This window comes from Ptiloglossa arizonensis, chromosome 5 (assembly GCF_051014685.1).
Source record: "Ptiloglossa arizonensis isolate GNS036 chromosome 5, iyPtiAriz1_principal, whole genome shotgun sequence".
NCBI classification, from domain to species: Eukaryota; Metazoa; Arthropoda; class Insecta; order Hymenoptera; family Colletidae; genus Ptiloglossa; species Ptiloglossa arizonensis.
The window spans coordinates 25,731,219-25,757,658 of NC_135052.1; the positions used below are offsets into that span (position 1 = coordinate 25,731,219).

A 26,440-nucleotide genomic window follows, 5' to 3' on the forward strand; every position below is an offset into this window, starting at 1 on the left:
ACGTAAAACAATTTATTACAACATTAACATTTTTTAATAAAACCATAACCACAAATAAATATTTAAATAACAATCAATCGTATAAAACGTTATAAAATTATCAATATAAGATACAATTCAATTAATACAAACTTAATAACTAACTTATTCACCCTTTACAGTGAATCATCGCGCGAAAAAACATTTACGCATGCGTGTTTACAGCATTCAACAAGTCCATACATACAACACATTATATGCGCCATTTCTACGCTTCAAAAAGTTCCTTCTCCACTAGCAGTGACTGTGCATCTATGTGTGCGACCAGTTTTTTTTTCACTGAGTGTATGTATGTCCAATCAAGATGCCTGTCGAGAAAAAAGTCAAATGTTGGTGATGCGAAGCCGGTAACTTTCTCTTGGAACGGGAACGAATTAATGGCCGCAAGTGTAATAAACATTCACTACAGGCACTTTACGAATGGAATCATTACGGTTCATTCTCCTTTCATGCATTGCTATCAAGAAACAAACAAATTAACGAATTTGCACGTTCCCACTTTTGTTGAACATTTTATTCATAGAATAAAAAAGTATACTTTAATTTTTGGGAGATGTTCATATTGTCATCGTATATCGCGGTATCAGTTAACGTGTATGGTCAACAAAATCACAAGACTTTAAGCAGGCCCGAAATTAAAGGGAACTATACTCTGAATAGATACAAATAGAATAAAATTTCTACAGGTTACAATTTACATACATAAATAGCAGTGTTCCATTGTAAGAGTCGATAAAAGTGGATATTAGAAGTGTAACAGACGTTCAAGACATTATTTTAACCCATAAATACCAAACCTATGTCAGAGACACTCCTGGCCGATCACTACAGACCAATGAGAGTTTGCCATGGTTGCGGCAGTTACGTTAAAATGTGTTTTCACATAACGCAAAGTTACAGCTCACGATTCTTAATGTTTTGGTATTGAATATTATAACATTTGTTATTTTAAAATCTTATATGTCTTGTTGTTATTTTCTGTATAAATAATTTTTCTCAAAACATTGGGATTGTAGTTATGACCCAAAACTGTGTATTGTCATTTCGAAATCTCTTGCAAGTTGCGACTCTGCAGCAGTCACATGGTTTTGTTGATGCAAAGTCCTGCGTATTGAAAGGACTATGTATACATAATAGAATTTCGTACCATTGTTAAAAGTAAAAGTTGATATAAATAAATATACATTTTTTCGTTGCTCTTGACCTCTTTCCCTTTTTTATTTATTGTAACCATATTGACTATATAAAATTTATATAAATGCATAAAGTCAAAATATATGAATTTTGTTATACTTTCTTCATATATATATACAAAATGTGAATATTTATAATACAATTAAAAGCATTACGACTAATTTTATTATATTTAAAAATTTATCTGAATATTTTTGTCATTCTGATTTAATTTATTTTATGAAGGTAATACAGTCAGTGGTATAATAATCGTTCACCTATCGTACTCGATGTTTGCATAGGGAAAAGAAAGAAACGACGCACGCAAAATTTAAATAAAAAATATAGAAATAAATCTTTATTAATACAAAATGTGGCGACACTTTTTAAAATTTATAATTGCTGCCATAGTGAAAAATTAAAATGTAATATATTGAAAAATTTGAATATAAAAATATTTGTTCAGTAATGTTTATCTTAGATAAATTGCTTGGAAATGAATAAAACATAAACATAAAACGAGTGAATATGATGAGATTAACTGTGTTTTGTTAACTAACACTTCAGGCACTTAAAATGAAAATTGAAATATTTTTAAAATTATGAAAAGGAAATAAATCTGAAAGAGAAATAGCAAATATAATGAAAAGACCTTGAACTACAATACAGAATATATTAAAAAAATTTAAAGAAGATAAAACTATTATAAATAAGTTGCAAAAAGGAAGACCAAAACTGTTAATAAATCATAATGAAACCTGCATACTGAGAACTGCCAAACAAGATCATAATATTTCCACATTTAAAATACAAAAAAAGATACTGTTTCTGTTAGCAAAAGCCTTGATACAGTCCAATATATACTTCATATAGTTGATTTAGAAAGTCGAATTAGCCGAAAGAAACTATTGATTAGAACAATAAATCAGAAAAAATTGAAGTTTATACAAAAATATATTTCTAAGTCTGAGAATGTTTAGAAATGTCATTTCTACCAATGAATATTTAGATTTAGGTATAGAATTAGGTATAGAATTTTCTATACCTTTAATTTACTTAACAAAACAATTTGGAGGAAACAAAATACTGTAAAAAAAACATTGCTCATAGTCTAGGGTTGAATGTCAACTGATCATTAGATGTATTTAAATACATTAAAGTAGCATCTAATATCAAGTGCTGAACAACTAGGAATAAAGAATAACTTCATGTTTCAAGACAATGATAAAAAGTATAAAGCTGGAATCGTCAAAGGATGAATATTATACAATATATTATATTATTTGCAAACACCATCACAGTTAACAGATATTAATCCCATTGAACACTTGTGGGCAGTATTAAAAGAAAATATTTGTAAATCACTGCCTAAAAATTGTGAAAAGTTCAACAATGAATTATAGAAGAATGGAAAAAAGTATCCTATTAAATATTAAGTTAGTAATTTTAGTTTTATGCAACAATAATATAATTAATTTGTAAATGGATGAATACTTATACATCAAAATTTGTTGATACATTATATTCCATTTAATTCTTCACTATATAAAACAATTATGCATTTTAAGAAATGTCACCTTATTTTGTATTCATAAAGATTAATTTCTGCATTTTTTATTTAAATTTGACACGCGTGTTTTCTTTCTTGTATCTATACATACGCCGAGTGCGCTAAGGGGACAAACATACAGCCGACTGTATACACCAATATGTACGAAATATTGTTTCTCGAATTTTATGATTCGATTCATGACACAACTAATGCGTACGTTCTTTTTCTATATCACCGGTACAACGTTTTCATAGGTTTATAAAAAAGTTTTTAACGTCTAAACTTTTTTCATTAAATCACAGAAAAATGAAACGTGTATTCATGTGATAGATTAAAGACTTTCTTTAACGAGTACAAGGATGTACTGTAATCTCGTAAAAATGATGAAGAACAGTAACTAGTTATATTATTCCAGAACATAAGGACCATTAAAAGATTGCCCTTTTACGAAACTCAAATTTTCTCCAGCATATGATAATAAAGGGGCTACTTCTACATCACCTATAACACTTGTTGCTCCAGCACTTAGCAACCATTTTTTATGAAGTTTAAGTACATCTTTGCGAGCAGTGCTTGAACAATCTTGACCAGTAGAATCTGCATTCTTAAGGGGACTAAATTCTTCTTCACGAATTCCTTCCCAAACTACTAATCGTTTGGCAAACTTAAATACATCAAATACAAATTTCTCTATTTTAATACCATTTGGAGATGTAGGTATGCATCTATGTCCATCTGCATCAATGAATGGAATTTTCTTTTTAGCAGCATGTAATTCCATTTCCTTTTCATAATCATTACCAATAGCATGTAAAAAATCTACAGTGAAGTAGTGATTACATATACTAGCAGCATTATACATCAACTGTCCATTGTCGTAACGTAATTCAGCTGTTTCTTTTGAAATTTCGCTATATTCAACAACTTGGTAAGTATCCTCAACCTACAATAACAGTAATAATATGGAAAGTAGTAAAAGACAACAATAGTTCATAAATGATTATGATATTTATAAACATACTTTACACACAAGTCCGACTGATTCGCTTGGTGATGATTTTTCTATAACCTTAACTCCACAATCAGTACATGAAGACAAACAATATCCTAGGAAAATAGGATCTGCTACTTTTACTAAGATGTTATCAACTGAATGAACATGGACACTGCGAATGCCACGTTGTTTCATGTCATCCAATATTCCTTGTACCTTCAAAGCTCTATATAATCCTCCATTTCCATCTGGTGCTTTAGAAATTTTATGTTTTTCATCTAAAATAATTTGACCTTCAAGTGTAAAGCATGGCAACATTCCTTGCTTAAAGATTTTAACATTGTCCTCTTTCAAATTAAAATAATTATGTTCACTAAGAAAAGCAACAGTTTCATCATGAGTGACTTCACTGGTTAATATGTACCTAATAAAAATCAATGAACCGTTATTTGATTCAAAATATAAACTTTTATATAATTCATAAATTGTTATATCTTTTTAAAAGAAATATACCAGGTTATTTGTCCTTGTTTTCCATGTTCTTCTTCTGCTATATTTTGCAAACGAAGTATTCTTTCCGCCTGTAATTGAAAGAGAGTTTTACCAGAGGGTAATCCAACATTATACATGCCCTTAGGATAAGATACTCCCAGTCGAGTACCTTGACCACCAGCCATCAATAACACAGCTACACGACTATCTGATACTTCTTGCAATCCTAATTTCTCATATATTCTTAGTTGTTTCATGCTCGTTGTTTTAGTAGATGCAATAATGTCTTCAGGAATAGGAGACACTTTATCATTCAATGTATTCCTATGTATAGATGAAACATACATTGCTTTCTGGTAATAAGATGTCACTTCCATAAGATTTAATTCAGATATGTCATTGCACAGTTCATTTCTCTCCTCATCTGACAGTTGATCCCAGAATCTTAACAGATGTTCTTGACCGTAATCGATAAGATTTCTCCGAAGGAGTTCCATATCGTTTGTTTCCCGTTTGACAATCGTAAGTGTACTACCAGCAATCGGCGTATCCCGTTATCGTAACACTATTATCAATAACGCTACAAACAAGCCTTACGATATATGTATGCGTCGCGCTTCTACTCGAACATCGATGGGAATGTATTTGAAACGTGTCAAGCAACAGGTATCCTGTCAAGGCTGTAACCTAACCCAACTCATAGGTAGAGCGGAGTGTACCTTCACTTTCACGATTCCACGTAGCACGTTTGATTCGATTTCTCTTATCGGCCCCTCTCACCCTTCCAGCCTCTCTGCCGATTCTCCTTTTCCTTTCCAACATATTTTGCTTCTAGGGACGTGTGTCGATGATCGTGAAAGATCATCGTTTTTCTCTCTAACTCTCGATCACAAACGTCAAAACTGTAACCTTTTGCAACCACACACTATTACTGGCTTATATGGCCGTTTATCGATGGTGTGCGATTAAAGAGACAAAAATGTATTTGATAATTTTACAAAGATCATGAAGATAATTCTACTTCGTTGACAGACAGAAGTGAAAAGTGAAAGGTTGCGGAGCGAACGCGCGATCTTGTATTCTGATCATGTAAAACTAAAATATTTGGGAGCCCAACACTTACGACGATAACGTCAAAATTTATTTTAAGATAGTATACGTAGCCTCCACACATGTGAGAAAGAATATGGAAATCTTTTTAATATTTTTCAAACATTTTAATAATTAATCCATAAGTTTAAGTATAAAATTCTTCATAAAATTAGAACTATGCACAATTAATCATATTTGAAATCTTGAAGGTAGCAGGGTAACAATAAAAATATGATAAATATTTATCGAAGAGATCTAAATTCTTAATCGGTTGATCAGTTGAGTACCGGCACGCGCATGCGTATCTGTAGCTGAACAAATTTTTAAATACTTATAGAAAGGTGTGTCAAGAAAGTTTAATAGTAGGTGTCTAGTTCAAAACTTTATTTTAATAATTGTTAATTCATTATACACACGATGTAATATAATATACAATTATAATGTAATATATACTATAGTATAAAATTCCATCATATACGATTAATTTATAAAGTAACTCTTTTTATCTTATTTATGTTCACAAATATAAAATGGACACAACGTTCATGTATTTAAGCGTATCTAAGAGTATAAATCATTAGGTACCGTGTAGACTGATAACTATACTTACGCTTGTAAATATTACTATTATTTTTTATTGAATCATCGAGATACTCGTATTCATATCATAATGATTTTTCTCGATATGTCGTTTTAATTTGAAATACATTACACTTTACAATGCGCTGATAAAGCCGTGTAACTATTTTTAATGCGATTATGTAAATAAATGAATATATTTGCTACGTTTAAAATGATGTGAAATTTTTAAACGTATCGCCAATTATGGGTTAGTAAAGGATTGCGGCAGACGATGGCGCTTTAAATTCTCTGTCAGAGCTCAATGCATACACTATACAGACGTGATCTCGATATTTCGTTTAAGTTACACGCGTGTTTGCTTGTGACTTACGAAGAGACATCATGCTGTACATGCCTAAATAACGTTTCTGGCAATGCTGCGGCAATATTACGGCTGTAACAATAAGTTATGTGCAGCGATGTGATATGTCTACACGTTCATGATAAAGTACTCGCCCTTTGTAAATGTATTTCGGTGAGTTACATTTACGCTTGCTTCGTGTTATATTCCTTCGAGTGATTGCTGACTCGAAGGATTCTTTTAAAAAAAATTCGTCATCAATTGTCATGGAAGTTGTACGAACGATCGGTGTATTTATCGCGACGACTGTTCGGTATTATTCCGCGGGCTATTATTCTTTTTTTTTATAAATTAACAAATTTTTAACAGTGAATCCGACTATGTTCCGAATATGTCAAAAATTTATTTGTGTTCTATTATTTCACTAACATTTGTCTATTTGAGTCATATGTGTTGTTTCGATAGGTTAGGAGAAACGTCCTTGAGTTTCAACAATATTTAAAAGTTGCACTATTCATTAAACTATTATTCTTATCTTAGAGTAACAAATTTGATATAGAGGTTAGAGACTCGTCGAATTTGTTGTTTCTAAAAGCTTATAGCATGAAAGATTACTCTAATAATGTCAAAAAATATTGTCAACCAATTTAAAAATAAAAGGCAAAAGAAACTTGTTGTTTTGCTTAGAGCATTATTACATTACCTTAAAATTTAGGAACATGGTAAATAATTCTTTTTAAAGGCTAAAATTTGATAAGTTTAGGTGCCAGGTGCGTAGAAAGCAGCTGGCAAGATGGGCAAGTTGTTGTCAAAGATCTTTGGCAACAAGGAGATGCGAATTCTTATGCTAGGATTGGATGCTGCTGGGAAAACTAGTATCCTTTATATGTATTCTTTTGTTTACATAGAACTTTTTGAGGAATCAGAGAAAAATTTCTAAAAGTATATTGTGTTTTGTAACTGGTACTATTTCCTTAATTATATGTCAGCAATACTATATAAGCTTAAGTTAGGACAGTCTGTAACAACTATACCAACTGTAGGATTCAATGTAGAAACAGTCACCTATAAGAACGTCAAGTTCAATGTTTGGGTAAGCAACAAATTTAAAATGATTTAACTACTAAATTATTACAAATTTCCACAATTTCAAGGAAATGATTTCTCTTTAGGATGTTGGAGGACAAGATAAAATACGTCCACTATGGCGTCATTATTATACTGGAACACAAGGACTTATTTTTGTAGTAGACTGTGCTGACAGAGATCGAATTGATGAAGCGCGTCAAGAACTTCATCGAATTATAAATGATAGAGAAATGCGAGATGCTATTATTTTAATTTTTGCAAATAAGCAAGATCTTCCTGATGGTAAGTACTAGAATTTGAAAGTTATAATATATATGTTTTGTTTGTATTATGTATCAAATATTTAAAAAATTCTAGCAATGAAACCGCACGAGATACAAGAAAAGTTGGGTTTAACTAGGATACGAGACAGGAATTGGTATGTTCAACCATCATGTGCCACAACTGGTGATGGGCTTTACGAAGGCCTTACATGGTTGACCAGTAATCATAAATTATGAGCAAATATTTATTTTTCATCGATTAGCCACATACCAAGAATGTACGTTTGCTTTGTATTTTCATTTTTATTTATCATGTAGAGGCTCTGTAATGCAACTGACAATGATCGTAAAGATCTATAAGAGAAAAGAGATCATTTTGAGCGTACAACAGCAAATGTAACACAACCATTAATATCGAACTGTGCGTTTCAGTAATACTAATACTATAAATAGAAATTTATCGAAGTACCAAAAGATATAGACTTTGTTACTAACTGTTTATTGAAGTCCATGAAAATAGCTATTACAATATTATTGATTAGATTATCATATTCAACCTTTTACTATAATTTATATATATGTATATGCGCGTGTGTATCGCATTATGGAATACTAATTGTAAGTGAATACAAAAATGATGAACCATTTATGGTATTAAGGGATGCATCCATAAAAATTATCTTTTCAATTTAAAATGATCGTTTATACAATGATTAATTTGAACTGACACGTCTAAGATGCAGACATGCAGTTAACTTGTCATTGATTGTCAATGCTACATAATATGTATTACATAATATTCATACATATAATCTCATTGGTATATGTAAGTAAACATTCGAAGCACTTACATTATTGGCTTCATATAACTTCAAGACATTATTCATTGATAAATTTTTGTTATTAATCTTTTGCTTTAAAAGTATCTTAATGAGTTCATTGATTTTTCTGCTTTTTTAATCAACTTCAAAATTAATCATATCTTAACGCATATCGGTTTGCTTTTTCAAAAACTTATTTTATTTTTATTAAAACATATTCGCGAAAACACGTATACCTACTGATGGGGTTGTTCTGTACGCACAAATGGCAAATTACAGGATTTAATGCAATATAACATTTCTAATCTGTTATTATTACGAGCTCAAAACAAAAAGCAGGGAAGGAAAGTAGAAACAGTGTTACTAATAACGTAACAGCATTGAATCTGCCAATATTTTTTACTAATTAAGCAGTCTCATAACGCAAAACTAGAATTAGGTTGCAAGGGAAAGAGTCAGAACATGTTTTTTGTGAGTCTCATTTTGTTTTCTTCGTAAATAATAATCTGTAGAATAAGAGTGATAAATGTATTCATCAATATCCATTATTAATTCGATAAAAAAATTTTATCGTCAGTCAAATTTTGTTCTTTACAAATTTCATACATGTATATCAGAATACAAGTTATGACTAAAACAAAGTAACAATGATATGTTACTCTTTCAATTTGTTGCTATATCAATATTTTATTTGCATTCCACAAGTACATTAAGGCATTAGGATTTTAAAGAATTGTATTATTTTACATGAAATATCAGTAATGATTATATAGGTATAAGTTTGTCAGAATCAGTTTCTCTGCATCTGTACCATTAAAATTAAGTGTCACATTTGATGAAAAATAATGTGCAAAATAATTAACTCGTGTTTAACGGTCATGGACAGACTTTGGAAAAAAGTAATGTACTATTCCTAGGTGTGTTCATTAGTACTGAACAGTGCTCTATGGCTATACATGTTTATACTGCATCATTACCATCAGTTTTGTGTTCATATAAAACCTATATAATGTTGTGACATTTTTGTTTTCGTTTGTTTTAATTGTAAACGAAAGAGACGGAATAATTGTAACAGGAGTAGCTTTGTTGGTGACTAGTTATTGTTAAAAAAAAAATATGTTTTAATATTATGAAATGGCAAGCAGATTTTGGCAATAAATTTTATTCGTATGAATAATGTACTTATAACTGAATTAAAATTTAAAGGAATGAAATTAGGGGAAATATGAATTATGTGTGACATAAGTTTCATTGGATAGAATTTTCTATTGTAAAAAAATAATATAAGTGTAATTACACGTTATTTTATAGTTGCAAACACTTTTTTACATTCAATGTATTTGTTACTGAGAATTACTAAATTTATAACTAATGGAAAATTGGTTTTTGTTCGTGTTGTTCATTTCAAGTAATTGAATTTTATTTATGATAATATGTTATCATGAGAAGATAACTTTTAGCTCACAGTTTGTGATCATAGAGTACACACTGCAGTAGTAAATCTCCAAAGTCTGACATTATACAAATCTTACAATCAATAGTTTAACTATTTGCAATGGATATTTTAGTAATTCTCTTTTTAACAAGAAGACAGGTTTCATCTAATAGCAATATATTTATTCATTCTCCATTCAGTGTAAAATAAAAAAAGCATTTATAGTTGATACTTATTTTGCTAAAGAATGTAGGCGTATGCAAATTTTATAGTTGTTATTATAGCATACGTCTTAACATAATATTAGTAAACAATATCATCAAACAGATTTATTGTCAAAGTAAGCATTTGATATCGCCATATCCATTGTTCAGTTTATACATATGTATCCTCTATACTTTCCAACAATTTGTTTTAACAGGGGCCATTCAGAATGCAGGGCTCAATATAAAGCACTTTGGAGTGAGGAAGAAAATCAGTTATTTCGATAAATTATCAGCGTTTCTTAACATTTACTCCATGGATCGTTCTTTATTTAAAAAATTTAGTAAAGATTTAAAAAACTGTGTTTGATACACAATTAAATATTTTAGGGAAACTATAGATATATTTAGAAAGCATAATCGTTTTTTTATTAACGAAAAATTTTACTTAGTTAACGATACCGGTCCACAAAGTTCAAGATTGGGAAACGCTGAATTATACTATTAGCCAGAGAATTCTCAATGCACCGACATCGATGAATATTATTCGATTGCACCAATCGAAAAGCAAATAGAAAGAGTTTTGTTTAGTCGCACCATAATAATGACTGTAGTTAGAAAATTTAATTTTCCATGGACAAAAATTTGTTTTTCTGCAAATATTTGTTTCATTTTACAAAAATTATACGATACGTTAAAAACGTTCTTTAATCGGCAAATGTGAGATATATATGTTCGTACAATATACGTATTAATTGCTCATTATTTTACATAAATTTCCCAAAGTTATAAAAAGTTGTTAGTTAAAACACATGTTTCTCACCAGGCAGTGAACCTTAAAATATTTTTGAGAGTAGCAACTAGAGGTGCAATAGAATTTTTTGGTTCTTAGTACAAGTAAAAGATATAATATAAATATACGATAAGTGTAATACTACAGTAAATATTATATAGATGTATAACAGTAATTTTTACAAAATTGGAAACCGATGAACCTGGAAAAAATATATGTACTTGTATATTATTATTATAATTATTATTATTATTTGTATAATAAAGACACCTTTAAATTATAAGAGCATTTTCTCAAAATGCAAAATACTATGTATTTGAACAAAATATTTGTAATTGCACCTAATATTTATAAATTGTTTTTAAAATATATTACAAAATGTTTGCAAGTATCCAATTAATGTTCTACTATTAAATCAAGAGGACATAATTTTACAATTAAAGGAATAACAAATTGTAGTTTTCATTTGTACAGCAACAAAAATTAAGTTATAACTTCAACAAATTTATAAAAGTTATAGTTTTTATAAGAAATAATATATATTTAAAAGATATTTTCATCCATTAGATCTTACATATGAAAAGATATATAAAATTAAAAGGAATATGAAGTCAAATATTTACATTATCACTTCTACGACTAAAGCACTGGTTGCCAAACCATTGGTCACAGAAATGAATTTGGTTACTCGTATTAATTTATATATATACTTTTATATCCTCTAAATGTACAGTTTTTTAATTTAAAAAAAATGCCTTTCTTTTTGGTAATTTTGTCATTTACATATTATTGCATACATACATATATATAAAATTATAAGTAGTGACGGATTATCGCACAAGTAGTGAAGGCATATGCCCAGAGATCCCAAATCTGACAAAAAAATTATTTAATTTAACTCAACGAAAGTTTTATTTATACAAAATTATTGAAGATATAACCATGGCTAAATCCATTTGAATAATTTATCACTAATATTTATTGAAAGCAACATTACCCAAAAATTAGATAATAATAATATTATTGATGAATTTTCTGTTTCAAAAAACAAAAAAGTATTATATAATCATAGTGTTTGCACTGTAAACACTATTTATATATTTTTGTTTGATTAATCGGTACTTATAACTTATTATAAAAATAAAAAGTTTAATTAAAAATTCGTGCTTTGTATTTATTTATTTAAATTTCAATATTTAAAAATGTTAGGTGGGACCATCGAACTTTGCTTTTACTTTGGCTTCTACAAATAAATTATCCGCCACTGATTATAAACTTTTGAATAGAAATTATTTAGATAATTATGTAGATAAGCGCAAGTGAAGCATAAAATCATTACCATTAACAGATCCAATAACATTATATTTTGGAATTAAAGATGCGCGCATCTTTCATTCAAAATCACGTTAATACTGTAATAAGTTTTATAACCTTTCTATCATATAGAGTGAAAAATACATGATTGCATTAATCTTTTTTATAGGTAAAACGGCTCGTACACACCGAGGGTTTAACGAAAACTTACCCGTGAATTTGATCGACCGTCTATCTCACCAAAAAGGCTAGCGCGAAAGAAGGTCGACAAAAATCGCGGATAAACATCCAATAGATTTCCACAGGAATGAGATTACTAACAGTGTGGTACGAATCTAATTATAATTATAAATTTCGATATGAGATTCGTTTAATCACTCAAAGTTACTTAAATTTAACGATGTGTATCCTAGTAACGTCAGATTTTGAATTTTATCACATATTCTTTTAACCTTACAAACTAATTTTCAACAGATTCATTAAAAGCCATATGATGGACCCGAAACGCATACTGATTAAACAAGAAAATAGTTGTCATGAAAATTAGGAAGGTATTAAGTCGGCCTACTTACTTCAGTGATATAATATTTTCTCGAATATTTACACGGAAAAAATACATTTTTTCTTCTTCTGTTAGTTATCTCTACAAATTCATGTTTCAAACAATTCCTATTTCGACATAGTCTTGAGATGCACTGTAATGTATAGCCTGATGCTATCTACCGGGCCGTTGTTCTTCTATAAGTGCTATTAATCTTTGACGAGTTTTTTTATTATTCTGACATGCTGAAGAAATCAAGCCAATTAAATGCTTGATTGAATATTCCTGTAAAATAAATGTTCATGACGATTATAAGATGTCCAGTAATTGATAATACAAGCGACAATATGGTCATTCTGTATGAGAAAATTAATTGAAAGTATATAATAAAATTTTGTTATGTACAATGATCATGCTGCTGCTTATACTACCATTTATCGGATACCCTGTAAAGTTTGTTTATTCCAAAATGTCAATATAATGACACATAGAATAATACCAATTTGTTACTTACCTTATGCTCTTTTATCCATTCTTCTAAACTATTTTCGGGAAGGTAATATGCTTTAATATATAATTCAACGTATTCTCTATGCGGCATCGGTCTCAGAAAAGTTAGTGTCTCGAACTTTGACTTCAATTGCGTAAAATCGAGTTGCATCAATGCTCTACCTCCGTTTGAACATTTTTTGGCATTGGAGAATCTATAATAAACATTGATAAAGGTAAGTAAATGCTATGAGAATGAGAATAAATGTAATGTGTACAATTACGTACCCTTCTACCAAAGTGTGAGTAATCAAGTGCGCAATATTTTCCCAAACAGCATTATACACATCGTCTGACAAAGGAAGACAACTTCCAATATTCTTCAGTCTTTCATTTAAGACCAATATTTCCTGTATATGGAATGAATTCTTAATACATAAATAATAAATCAATTACTTTTATTCAAAAATATACATACTTGCAATAATGCATCAATGTAACCGCTATGTTGAGACATGACATCTGTCACTTCCCAATTGACCTTGTTCATTAAAATTAAAATGTTTGCAACATCAAGTGCTTGCGATGCAACCGCCATATATACTGGCTTTCTTAAATCAATTGTTGACGCTATTGTTTGCATATAAAATTGATGTAGAAATCCACGCTGCGGACTAGTAGCAATGAGATGTTCTAAATACAGTTTCAGGCCTTCATATTGTTGCCCCAAAAATATCAAAGACTCTACTGCTACAATGCGTTCAGTCAACCCGTGAAGTCTCTCTGGTTGAGACAAATTTACAATGGAAGAAAGCTGTGGTTGTCGCACTTTATCAGAATTCACTTTAATGTTATCCTCAGTATCATTCTCACAAATAATTAAGTTCTCTTTGATTCTTGCCAATGATAATTTTAATTTTGGACTATATAATGAGTCACTATTTATTTGCTAAAAGAAACAATTGTTTATCGTTACCATTCATAACACATACGTAGACCTATAAGCATTAATTTGTTTCCGCTTTGGACTTAATACAGAGCCGATGACTTTTCCTTGAAGCAGGAACGAATTAATGTTTGCGGTTGTATATATATATATATATATAAATATACAATTATAAACTTACAAGATCTGAAGTAAAGAATAAATGTACAGTGTAGAAGCACAGCTCATAAAATTGTATCATACTTTGTATAACTGTAACCGCGATTGAGCGCAAAAGTCTAGACATTTGTAGATACCGTCCACACACACGCAATATACTTAACGTAGTATTTGTAACCATAGGTCCCGATTGTTTCAATTTGCATTTTTTTTTATTTGCTTTAACGTGATCCGAATCATCGACGTATTCATGTTTTAATTCGTCAGGGATGTCATCATCGGATTCATCAGAATAGTATCCTGGTGGATTATCCTATATAAAACATAATATTTCACTAGAATAGTCATATAATGTAATGTTATAACAGTTAATTATTTTTATGCAGAATAATCTTATACCTCATTTTTTACCAAAATATCTTCATCCATTGTATCATCTAAACCTATGGAAAATGGAGACACACCTCCTTCTAAATATTTCTGAATCCATTCCATTCCCATAGGATTATCATTCTCGCTAATGTTCGAGTTATCTAAACTGTTCCAAACTTTACAAATATTTAGCGACGGTTTTAAACTTTTGAATTCTTGTAATTGAGTTGCTACGAAATTAGACTTGACAGGACACAATTCCCACCCATCATTTTCTAAAAATATTCTAAGTTCATCTAGCCTTGATGCATGATAATGAGAGAAATATGATAATGATTGTTTTCGGATAGATTCCTGTAAATTTTCTGATTTAAAACCACATAATTCTTCTCCAATCTCCATTAATCTGTAAACATTTTCTTCGTGAATACAATTCATATTTAATGCCCAGTGAGATTAACATGGAATAACTTTAAATTTATACCTGTTAACTATGCCTAAAACTTGAACGAACTGTTCAAATTTAATATAAGTTAAATCAGCATTCATTAAAAAGATCGATATTTTCATTTCAACATCATGCCATATTCGAATCATACTGTTTCCTAATTTATGTTTTACATATTCTTTACTAAAAGTTTCTTCTAGATCTTTAACGTCATGATCAAATTTAACTTTATTCTCTTGTGTATTATGCCAATTTACAACCAAGTAATAGGAACTTAATATTGTCCAAAGTGATTTGCACAGTTCTGTTAGACAAGCAATGCAACTTTCACGAGGTACTGATTGACAGAGTTGTTTGTACTGTCTTTTTGTATCCCCACCTGCATACGAATGAACAGCTACAAATGCAGTATTATGAATTGCTGCAGTGAAATGCATGTGCAGCTGATCTATTGCAGATTGAGTTTTTCCTAACAGAGAATATGCTTCTTGGATTGATGTATAAATTGCTACATCAAACTGAGTGCACATCTTCGAGAGTGTCACATCTAAAGCTTCCTCTGCCTGTTCTAAAATATCTTGTAATTTTCCATTTAGTGCAGCAATGCAATGAAAATGTTTATACGTCTGTGCAGCACTTTGACATTCTAAAAGTAATGAAATTGCTCTAGGATAATTTTTTTCATTTAGAAGCTCCTGTAATCGATCTCCTGTACGTTGCTACAAAAAAAATATACCAATTTATTGCACTTTTACTGTTTACCGTTTTAATAATTTAAATAAAATCAAAATAAACGTACCAATGTCTTTATAGTGTTTAAATTATTTAACAACTCTTCTACAATTTGCCGTTTTTGATAATTTGCTAATATTCCTAAGCTGGCTGTTGTAAATTGCTTTTCAGCTAATTTTAAATCTGCCCTTCCCATTCTACATATTTCTAATACATCTTGCAGTTGTTCTTGTATCAATAAAATCTTTTCAAATTCCTTTTTACAAGCATTCTGCTTCTGTAAAATAAGTTGTAGAACTTTCTTTGAAACAACTTGATGCTGTTGTTTAAGCTTTTTGTAACCCTTTTCAATCTCTTTAGATTGTAAAACTTTTGGTAATTTTTCTAGTTCATGCCTAATAGAGTCAAAATAATGATCTGTATTAAAATAAATTTCTTCTATGGATTCTAATATGTCTTGATCAGGGACAGGTTCGCTTTCTGTCGATTGGTCAGCTTCTGATTGTATGTCTTCCAATTTTTGCGTCTCCGACGGATTGAGCAAGTCCGAATGTAAACCCATAAGAGGAACCTTGGTTGCATTCTGAATAATAATAAAAAAATATAAATCCTACACTAAACTCTTCTAATGTAAAGTAACATTAAATTGTTCAAAAATATTTTATGGAATACTCAATGAAACTATCATCAAAACCAATACAACATAACCTAAAACACCAACAGTAAGCAAAAAGGATAATTGCATTCACTTTTTTATTGTATATCAAACAATACTTAATCGTGATAATCTTAAAATAAATCTATTTACCTGCTTGTTAATCAGACCAAGGAATTTAAATTTTAGATCCTCCATTCTGTTAATCCTTTAAAATTCTGACCAACACATTTTCATCTGTTTACTCGATTTCTTAGTGTTTCTGTCAATGCAATTGTCATAGCAAATAATAATGGCATTATTTCGTCGTAATTACTTTATTAATTCCATTCTGCAACTGTGTGAAACCTGCTGCTTGAACGCTACGTACTCAGAATACATACGTATATCAATATTTTTCTCAGGTTATGTACAATATGAAGTTACCGCGAAAGTTGGAAGTTTATATCAATATATCAGATTCTTAAGCACTGCTATTTTCAAACAACATTATAGAACTTTTACGCATTGATGTATATATAATAGCAGAAAAATAACAAACGTTATTAATGCTATTATTTATAAAATATAATTAAACCAAAAAATGAAACAAGTGTTTCGAGAATATATTCATATGCATTATTTGAGTATAATACACATATTTTATCATTTTTGCGACGTTTAACAAAGTTTTAATAAGTGACCAGATAAGTTTATTTAAGATTTGTTTAGAGTGTTAACCGCAAATCTAAAATCTTTCGTTAAAGAAAATTTAGTGCTCGTAAAATATGTAAACATACATACATACACATTGAAGTTAGATTATGGTTAACTTTTTCCACTGGTTCGTACAAATTTTTAGCCTTGTCTAAGAACTACATTAAAACATCTGCGCACGATAAATCTCGGTTTATATTTCGTTCATACTTCTAAAGTTTCTACTAACTTCGAAAGTTATGACTATTTCTTTTTTTATCTTTAGAGCAAGTACATGAAAACGTGAAGTACACGTATTTTACCTTCTTACAATTAAGAGCTACTCATTATATTATTACGTAATATTGCAACATAAAGTATTGAGCAATTTGTCGACCGAAACCGATTGCAAATCCGATTAACTAAATTTAACATATGATGTTTAAACGGAGAACGTGATATTAATGGTTAACTTGGTTTTTAACGAGCCACGTACAATATTTCGAGTGTTTTATCGATAAACATGAATAATGCATATAACATTTATGAATCTATACGATACACTATACACTTGTAACTACGAACTAGTGATTGTCGTTAAAATCGCTTAATCGTAAGTTTTCAAACGTTTTAATCGCATAAAGGTTATAATCATTTAGGGTGATGATCGATTTTGAAAGAGTCTGAAGTTTTTAATAAAAAAACTTGAGATCCAATTTGTACGAATTTAAATAACTTGAAAATTTTTCGAGTTTTAAATGATTTAATAATATTTATTATTCGTTATTTTCAAAGTTAATTATAACGCTCAAATTGGTCAAGGATATTCGAAACGACGTAAAATGTTCTCCGTACGTCTAACACGATTTAAAGCGCCTCGAGTCCATTGCTAATTACCCCGCGTGGAGAAAAAGAAAATTTCGATAGCAGGAGAGAGGATCGTGCAGGAAGGACTTGTCATGGACAATGACAATATTTGGGAGGAGCTTGAGGTCACGCGTTAATTTGATTAAGCGAGAATTTCTTGAAATTCCATCAACCCCTTATCCTGGTTCCCAAGGGTAGCACACTCCGGGCTATCCTGCCCGCGTATTCCTGTCGCGGCGTAAACGCAACATTATAACGATAAACAAAAGTTACGCACGGGCGCAGAGGGGTTGAAATCGATGCGACTCGGCAGAGAAGGGTAGCGTGGGTGTTTCGGACCAGAACGTTTAATATCGCCATCCGTGATTGGTCGCGTTCAGCGAGACCCGCGCGTCGATTGGTCGAGCATATTCCTGCGTGCGCCCCCACCGTGTCGACCTAGGTGTCCCGAAGAGTGGGGATTGCGATACGTACTTGGCATGGCATGTACGGTACAGGTGTGTTCACAGTGCCTGTGCACCCCGTGTCACGCGCCAGCCACTCGGAGTCGAAGAGAGACGGTGGGTGGCTGTGAAACGAGAGAAAAAAGTCAAAGAAGGAAGAGTGGAGGCGAACAATCGTATTTGTATTCTTCTCAGGGGTCGGTGCGCGAACAACAATCGCCTCGATTTACAGCGTTTTGCCCCGAAGAAGCTCGAGATTCGCTAACTTTTGCGTCGCGTTGTAGAGGGTAGTTCTGTATCGCCTCCCTGCCGACGAAGAAAGCGCGTAGTACGCGTGAACTCGCTCGTCGAGAGAGTAGTCAACCGTTTGCCGGCTGAGAATGGTCCAAAGGTTCTGCACCAGCGTGGCTGCGCTTAGCCTCGCCCTGAGTGCCTGCGTTGTTTTTCCGCGTGCCGTCATGGCGATCGACTTGAGTCGATTTTACGGTCACTTCAACTCGAAGCGTACAGGTAAGTCACCGTGTCCGCCTCGAACTTGGCCGAAAATCGAATTCGAACGCCACCACGATTCCTCGCACGAGTATTCTTATCGTTAGACTTTGTTTGGTCGAACGTAAGTCCCGCGCATTTCTCACAGACGAACAGAATTATTCGCTAAGCAATCAATGGCAGTGATAAACGCTATCGGAGTTTATTATAAAAAGTTCTTTATTCAAATACAGTAGAATTCCACGGGTGGTATTTTTCTCGAATCGTTTTAGAGAGAAACGTAAGATGTAAGGACGAGTCTAACAGCGAGAGATGCAATGCTGTATATACATTGTAATCTTTATACAATTTATTATACTGATTTAAGGCAGCGTCGTTTAAGTGGCAATTTGAATCCACGTGGTGTACTCAGCGTATCACGATTCATCTTCGTGATACGCTGTACGTAGTTCATTCGATTCAATGAGTGGAACGTGGTCCGTTTTGTCAGTGAGCAGAGCTCAATCGCTTTGACTAATAAACGTCACTTAAAGGGTAAATTCCTTCGAGCAATAAACAGCGTTAAGTTTCTTATGGTAATGAGTTGAGCACGAGTCGCTTCGTTGAGCGACGTTTCGAGGTTGAACGCTTCACGTACGAAATTAATTGGCGACGAGAGACACGAACGGACGCCGCCTAGCAATTAAATTAATGTGTATTGTAACGCGGCGGAAAGAATAGAGATCGCGCTCTCCCCCTTTAACAATGCTCGGTCAATATCAAACGTGCCGCTGGCCGCCGATAAGTATTGTCGTCTATCTATACTAATTTGTGTATCGCAGCCAACGTACTGTACACTTCACCGTGCACCACGTACCGTGCTGAACACGCGTCTCTTAAGAATCTCGATGAAGATTACGCTCGCATCGATCTTACCATCGGTTTTTTTTTTTTTTTTTTTATATATATTTCTTTAAATATAAACATTCCTTTAAACAACATTTATCTCGCGTGTTCCAGATGACGCTTGCCGTCCATACGAACCGTTCAAATGTCCCGGAGACGGCACATGTATCTCGATTCAGTATCTTTGCGACGGAGCTCCGGATTGTCAGGACGGTTACGACGAAGATTCACGATTGTGCACCGCTGGTAAATTTCTATTTCCGTTTCAATTACAACGCGACGATATTTCGTTCCGCTAGTCCATCTTACAAGCCAGGGGCCGCGATTTGGATAAAACTTTACAGACACGCGGAACTGTTAAAAATAATTAAATGTTTATATATTTATATATATATATATATATATATATATATATATATATATAACACCCTCCAGAGTTCGACGCTTCAAAGTACTAACTCGTGAAAATTTTATAACAAAAAAAAAAACTTTTTTTCTATCCTCAACCATTTTCGAGTCGACACTTTGGGGCGTCGAACTTTGAAGGATGATTTAAGCTCTTAAACTCGAGTCATAGTAAATAAAAAAAAAAAAAATGTATGGATTATTTTTAGCTGTTCCGCGAGTAGGCAAAGTTTTATGCAAATTGGAGTCGTGTTAAATGAAATCAGTCACGCATCTCTTTAGCTTACGTTCATAATGATAATGACTCCGATCGACCCTCGAGGTGGCCGGGTCGAGAGTGACCCGTACCAGTAGTTACGAACTTATTTAATGCTTTCAATTATGTTTTGATTAATTTTTTAATAAACTATTTAGGGTTTTCGATCAAAATTGATCGGTATTAAGTACACGATAAACGAGGATAATATAAATTAAGAAAATGTTTCCTTCTCATGGCGAAACCAAGGTCACCTTGAGTTTTTCAAGTATTTTTATTGACACAATACTATGTTTACAATAGTAGAAATGAAATATTTAACTTTTTTGTTGTATTCTATTCTTAGACAGTTTAAACATACTTTTTTTTTTAACGAGGATATTTATAATATGTTGCATACCAATCATCAGTTCATAATAAGGAAGATTTGCAAGAGATGCCGGTCTAATCGCAACAACCGCGCTCAAACTTCTGCAAAAGTACAGAATATTGCATCGCGAAAGACGGAATGCGGTTTGAACTCGTGTTGAAAGAAATTTTCATTTATTTTACTACATTATGAAATCCTAGTTACACTCCTTCATCTAAGGTCAAATATGTTTACACTATTTAAAAGTAGAATACGATGAAAAACTATTGCAAACGTAGTATTTCGTCAATAAGAATACGATGTTAATGGTTTGAAATTCGTTTCCTTATCCCATACAATACGATGGGAATAAAAATATTTGTTCCTATTTGAAAAATTCAAGGTGACCTTGGTTTGGCCATAAAAGCAAACTGTTTTTACAATTTTTATTATTGTCGTTTTTTGTAAATTCGATACCCATCAATTTTTATTGAAAACTATTTTTTTTGTCAAATAATCGTAAATGGCTGAAAAATCGTGCATCGGCAATGAAAAATGGGATGATAAATTTGGAAATTATAAACAAATAACGTTCGATCATTTTTCACGTTCAACGTAAACATAAATAGTGTGATTGTTGACCACTGAGTCGACTGGGTCTAAAATGACCCGTCCATTGAATGGTGGTTAAGCCCAGAAAACTGGTAAAATCCGATAATGAAAACGGGCACAAGGTTACGAGGAAGTTTCTATATGGCACGAAAACGTCGAGCATAGAGTACGTTCGAGGGCTGATTTATACTCGTCTAGTACTACTGTTCGCCTTTCTATTTCAAGGCTAGGATCGCTAGGTCGTACTTACCAGCGACGTGATTGCACATCAAAACATCGATAAAAACATCCCAGCTTAAAAGCAACAACGTTGCCTTCGCGAATTACAGTTGAGAAGTAACTCCGCGTCTTCATGAAATTTACAATAAGTTTGTACAACTTTTACTTAACCTTCGTGTAACTAGTTGGACCTTTCATAATAGAAGAAATTGCGAACCACTGCGGAAAGTGTTATCGGTATTAAATGTAAACACGTCTGTACCATCACCGAGCTAGAGACTGAACATTGAAATTATTTCGGTACTGCCAACTCTCTCCGATCGTGCTAAAAACTATTTTATAATAACATCGATATCGTCGTGAAAGTGAAAAAAATCTCGAAACTAGTTTAATACCGGCGTTCTTAGTAATTTTCTGTATATACAGAGGTTAGTTTGAACTCTTCGTTTCATGTTCCAGCAAAAAGACCGCCAGTAGAGGAGACTGCCAGTTTCCTGCAATCATTGTTAGCAAGTCATGGTCCAAATTATCTCGAGAAATTGTTCGGGACCAAGGCGCGGGATACGCTGAAACCTCTCGGTGGAGTGAATAAGGTGGCTATAGCACTTTCGGGTAAGCTCGATTAATTCGTTAACCCTAACACCGGTGTCAGACGAGCTACTTTTCGTTACACAATTGTATGTGTTCCCTTATTCTTCCAATTGAAAACAACGAAGACAGACATACGAACGTTCGTCATTTCGACGCTCATTTGACACCGGCCCAAACATAAATTTTAAGAAACATTCATGGCGTTTCCAATGAGTATCAAGACCAAGGTTAGGAATGTTAGAAATGGCAAACATTCGTATATTCGCGTTCAACGATCGTTATTTTTGGATAAAGTTGCCTGATATAAGACTTATTTATTTTTAAATTATAACTTTCAATTAAGGATTCTTTTATTGAAATTAGATACACGTTTTGAAACTACAGTATTTACTTCTTTACAACCTACTGAAAAATACGGTACAAAAAATTCAATTTTTTCAAAATAAAATAAAAATTGAAATTATACAAATACACAGATTTGAAAAATGTGTTCCTAATACGAGATCCAGTTTGTTCCTAAAATTTATATTTTTTTCTTTTTTCATGCATCGGCCATATAAAATCTATTTTTTCGACACAGCAGTCCATTGTTCACCATAGAACAGAGTTCAAGAGTTCCTTTGGAGACAGCAAAATTATTTTTTAATAGATTTTATAACCCATTATATACTGTCTCACTATTTCAACTGCTAATAATATTTGATCCTTGTTTCACTATTTCCATTTTCTAATTAAATCTACGTAAAATAGAATTGAGTACTTACATACATGTGTAACATGAGACTAGTCACGTAATAGGAACTTCCAAGGGTCCCATATTGAAAAACGATAACATGTTAACTATTAAATAATTCGAGGTTAACTCCTCTTTATTTAATGGTATGTAACTAGTAGGTTTTAAAGGTATTTGAAATTTAATCGAAGCACTTTGAATACTTTTTGCAAAATATTTTAGAAATATTATATGCTTGCCCGAGTATCTCAACACTACAAGGGACGAAACAGAAAAGTACACGACTGATTGATTGTGACACAAAGAAGCATCGCTACGACATTCGAGAGATCTATAAGAAAGATAAGTTGGGGTTTTATATTAAGAAAGGTCCTCATATTAGGCAACTTTAAACCAGGACTACACGGGCGTGTTTCGTTCGCCGCGTGCGACACACGATAGGCGGCGTTTCAGTAACGTGTTAGCGTGTTCAACGCTTGTGTAGTAAACTGCTTTAAAAACACATATCGAGATCGTATTTCAGCAGAAAAAATACAACGGGCGATACACAGCGTACGAAACGTTCATGTATTCCTGGCTTTTCCGTAAATACGAATGATCGCAAATGCGGGACTAAAATTCGACGGTATATTGTTTTGATCAAAATAACAGGTCATCAATATGCATTTCGATCGGCAGATTTTCTAACCAAAATGCTTGAAACTTAAATGACACGTCACGCGTATGTACGTATAGTGGATGGCTGAAAAGGATGCCTCTGGATGGAAGCCCGATTTAGCGATCAAAATTTCTCTCACATCGAGAACATCACTCGGAGGTATTCTTTATAGATGAAGTACATTTTACAGTAGCGAGAAACGTTAAAAGATTTCTCTGCTGTGAAATGATCAACAAATCGATATTTTTGCATTTTACAGTTTATAGTCACAAAGATAGTTTGTTTAATTTTTACATTGAAATTTTAAGTAGTAACAAGGTTACAAGCGATGGAGAACGGCGTGTTGCAGCACAGTCTCGCGATCAGAAACTTTCTAAAGCTGTTTCTCTCGAGACCATATATTTCGAGTTTGTAGAAGCGATATGTCAGCTTGAAATTTGAATAGATCGATAAGAAGTGTGCTCTTCCATCGATTGAATCAGAATTACAATAATATTAGTCTAATGAAAATAGACGAACATTTTTTATGATTTTCACATTTCGTCAATCTTTATTAAGGCTTGGAGAAAACAACCCTGAAAAAAAGGGGTGGAATGTTTTCCGCTTCGCCGTTTCTATGTTTCGTTAAAAACGGTGCGCAACACTTCGTTTGTCTAGTCTCCTTGCTGTGCGCCTATGAGCAGCGGTACAGTGATAACGTCAGATCTGACATAATAAATCCGCGTTCTTAGAATCGCAAACGATCGAGGATTTTGGCGCCGCCCTGCACCTGATGCGCTCCGACTTGGAGCACCTACGCTCCGTGTTCATGGCGGTGGAGAACGGGGACTTGGGAATGCTGAAATCTATCGGGATCAAGGACTCCGAGTTGGGAGACGTGAAGTTCTTCCTGGAAAAGCTGGTGAAGACCGGCTTCCTTGACTGAACGGGCACCCCTTTGGGACATCACCGCCGAGGCGTTTTCACGTTGGCTGTATCGTATTACAATCGCACTATCTTGTCGCTTGAAGCCCCGGGTTCTTTGTCGGATCCGCTTCGCGAGACGATCGCCGCCTACTACACCTCTTCGACACTCTCCGCTCCTCCCCCTTCCGTTTCCTCTCCTTTCGCTTCCTTTCGATGTCTTCGTACCGCTCTTGCTTTTCAAAGAACACCGGCGAGCACCGAGATATAAAGTCGAGATACATATGTACAATCCTGTTCGTTCCCGGGAGGCATGGGAGCACCGAACGTTTAAACTTTCCAGCGAAATATCAAGGGTCGACAAGCTCGTGTATCTCTGTGCACCTTTATCGACGCGACTCGCTTTCGCGTCGCGATGGACGCGACGCTTATTATCGTTCTCGTGTTACGGTGCGCTACGATCGAATTAAAAGAAAACCAGAAACGAACGATAATGGGCTGAAAGGGCATCGCAACGACGGGAGGTCGCGCACGCATCGAGTGTTGGAGTCAGGAGCTTGGTAATTACCAGGTCAATTAATTATATTTTGCTGGGGTAACTCTGTTCGGGCGTCACGCAGTGGACGATCGATACTAATTAACGTCGTTTACTTTCCCTGACTGGCATGGCGTCGTCGTTACGCGACATGCGATCGTCGTCCGAAACATATACAGTGAGTCACAGTCAAAATCGTACACCACCCATGAAAATATGATTCGCTTTAAAAAAAAAATTTGGAAATGATTTGGAAAAAAAATGTAAGACGGATATATATTGTACATATATATCTATATTTATTGTGTAATAATGATAAAAGAAATGAACATTGCTTAACATGACAAAAAAAATGAAATTACTATATCTCACAGTTAAAATCGTACACATTAGGAATATTCTTTTAAACTTTATTTAAATTAAAAAAATTGTTCTTTGTACGGTATCCTCGGCTATGTTCTACGTCATGTAACCTTTCCAGCATTGATTTTACTAGGTTTTGTGTGAAGTCGGGTTCATTTTTTTTCCACTCTCCTTGCAATGCCTTTTTTAAATTATTTTTATTTCAAATTGTATGTTTTCTTATGCTTACTTTTAATTCATGCCAAATATTTTCAATTACGTTTAGATCTAGTGCACTCAACTTTGGATTCTTTTTGATTTTTCTAAGTATCCATCGCTCATCGTACGCATTAAGTGTTTATTTGGAGCTGTTCTTAATTTATTTGTAATCCTATTTTCTTCTTAATTATCTGTTGAACAGTGCTAGTACTTCTACCAATAATGTTTCCAATTTCTCGATAGCTTTTACCGTTTTAAAAGTTCCTCACAACAATTTCTTGGAACTTTACTGTTGTTTGTTTCATTTTTATAATAATTTCGATTTATCCTTTTACTTTGACGCAATACTACGTTTGCTAGCAAGCTAAAACGCTATGATCTTCTTTTGTTTAACATTTTTCATTTCTTTGCTGCGTACGATTTTAGCTGTGAGATGTTTCCTGCACTGTATTATAATAATTTCATTTTTTTTATGTTAAACAATGTTCATTTTTTTTTTGTTATTATTACGCGATAAATACAGATACACTTATAATATATATTAGCCTTACTTTTATCCCAAATCATTCCAAATTGCTCTCTTTTTAGAATTAAACATATTTTCATATACAGTGTACGATTTTGGCTGTGACTCACTGTACCTGCACATACGCTGTCAACCACGAATCTTGAAATACATAATATACTTCGAAATGATTAAATTGAAATAGTTTTTATTTTCTGTTGAAAGCCGAG

General features: G+C 32.7%; 4 protein-coding genes across 17 annotated transcripts; 2 read left to right on the forward strand and 2 right to left on the reverse strand.

Annotated features, from left to right (window-relative positions):
* Nucleotides 1–34: 34 nt before the first annotated feature.
* Mmy (UDP-N-acetylglucosamine pyrophosphorylase mmy) lies at nt 35–5,370 on the reverse strand. 2 transcript variants are annotated; one of them, XM_076312601.1, is made up of 4 exons: nt 4,272–5,370; nt 3,786–4,182; nt 3,467–3,707; nt 35–347 (listed from the first exon to the last, which is right to left on the reverse strand). In XM_076312601.1, the coding sequence occupies exons 1-4, from the start codon at nt 4,745–4,747 to the stop codon at nt 316–318; spliced, it is 1,146 nt and encodes a 381-aa protein (XP_076168716.1). In that variant the 5' UTR covers nt 4,748–5,370; the 3' UTR covers nt 35–315. The 2 variants fall into 2 exon arrangements, with proteins under 2 accessions (XP_076168716.1, XP_076168715.1); XM_076312600.1 differs by lacking the exon at nt 35–347 and having other exon boundaries at nt 2,272–3,707; nt 4,272–5,368.
* On the forward strand, nt 297–12,680 carry Arf51f (ADP-ribosylation factor 6). Of its 7 annotated transcripts, none has more exons than XM_076312608.1 (6): nt 297–386; nt 7,028–7,139; nt 7,254–7,357; nt 7,437–7,635; nt 7,711–7,894; nt 10,294–11,194. In XM_076312608.1, the coding sequence occupies exons 2-5, from the start codon at nt 7,058–7,060 to the stop codon at nt 7,851–7,853; spliced, it is 528 nt and encodes a 175-aa protein (XP_076168723.1). In that variant the 5' UTR covers nt 297–386; nt 7,028–7,057; the 3' UTR covers nt 7,854–7,894; nt 10,294–11,194. The 7 variants fall into 7 exon arrangements, with proteins under 7 accessions (XP_076168723.1, XP_076168724.1, XP_076168725.1 ...); XM_076312609.1 differs by having other exon boundaries at nt 318–428; XM_076312610.1 differs by lacking the exon at nt 297–386 and adding an exon at nt 6,225–6,438 and having other exon boundaries at nt 7,711–7,771.
* Vps50 (vacuolar protein sorting 50) lies at nt 10,040–17,631 on the reverse strand. Of its 6 annotated transcripts, none has more exons than XR_012992256.1 (10): nt 16,678–17,229; nt 15,937–16,452; nt 15,174–15,856; nt 14,717–15,095; nt 14,340–14,630; nt 13,691–14,161; nt 13,501–13,622; nt 13,238–13,427; nt 12,755–13,008; nt 10,040–11,070 (listed from the first exon to the last, which is right to left on the reverse strand). XR_012992256.1 is itself a non-coding variant. In XM_076312599.1 (10 exons), exons 2-10 carry the CDS (start codon nt 16,720–16,722, stop codon nt 12,898–12,900), a joined length of 2,808 nt encoding a protein of 935 aa, XP_076168714.1. In that variant the 5' UTR covers nt 16,723–16,861; nt 17,312–17,631; the 3' UTR covers nt 12,748–12,897. The 6 variants fall into 6 exon arrangements, 5 of the variants coding, with proteins under 5 accessions (XP_076168714.1, XP_076168713.1, XP_076168710.1 ...); XM_076312599.1 differs by lacking the exon at nt 10,040–11,070 and adding an exon at nt 17,312–17,631 and having other exon boundaries at nt 12,748–13,008; nt 16,678–16,861; XM_076312598.1 differs by lacking the exon at nt 10,040–11,070 and adding an exon at nt 17,312–17,631 and having other exon boundaries at nt 12,748–13,008; nt 16,678–16,886.
* Nucleotides 17,632–18,581: 950 nt separating this feature from the next.
* On the forward strand, nt 18,582–25,948 carry LOC143147386 (prohormone-4). 2 transcript variants are annotated; one of them, XM_076312603.1, is made up of 5 exons: nt 18,588–18,706; nt 18,794–19,019; nt 19,998–20,129; nt 22,184–22,336; nt 24,438–25,948. In XM_076312603.1, exons 2-5 carry the CDS (start codon nt 18,890–18,892, stop codon nt 24,629–24,631), a joined length of 609 nt encoding a protein of 202 aa, XP_076168718.1. In that variant the 5' UTR covers nt 18,588–18,706; nt 18,794–18,889; the 3' UTR covers nt 24,632–25,948. The 2 variants fall into 2 exon arrangements, with proteins under 2 accessions (XP_076168717.1, XP_076168718.1); XM_076312602.1 differs by having other exon boundaries at nt 18,582–19,019.
* The last annotated feature ends 492 nt before the right edge of the window (nt 25,949–26,440 follow it).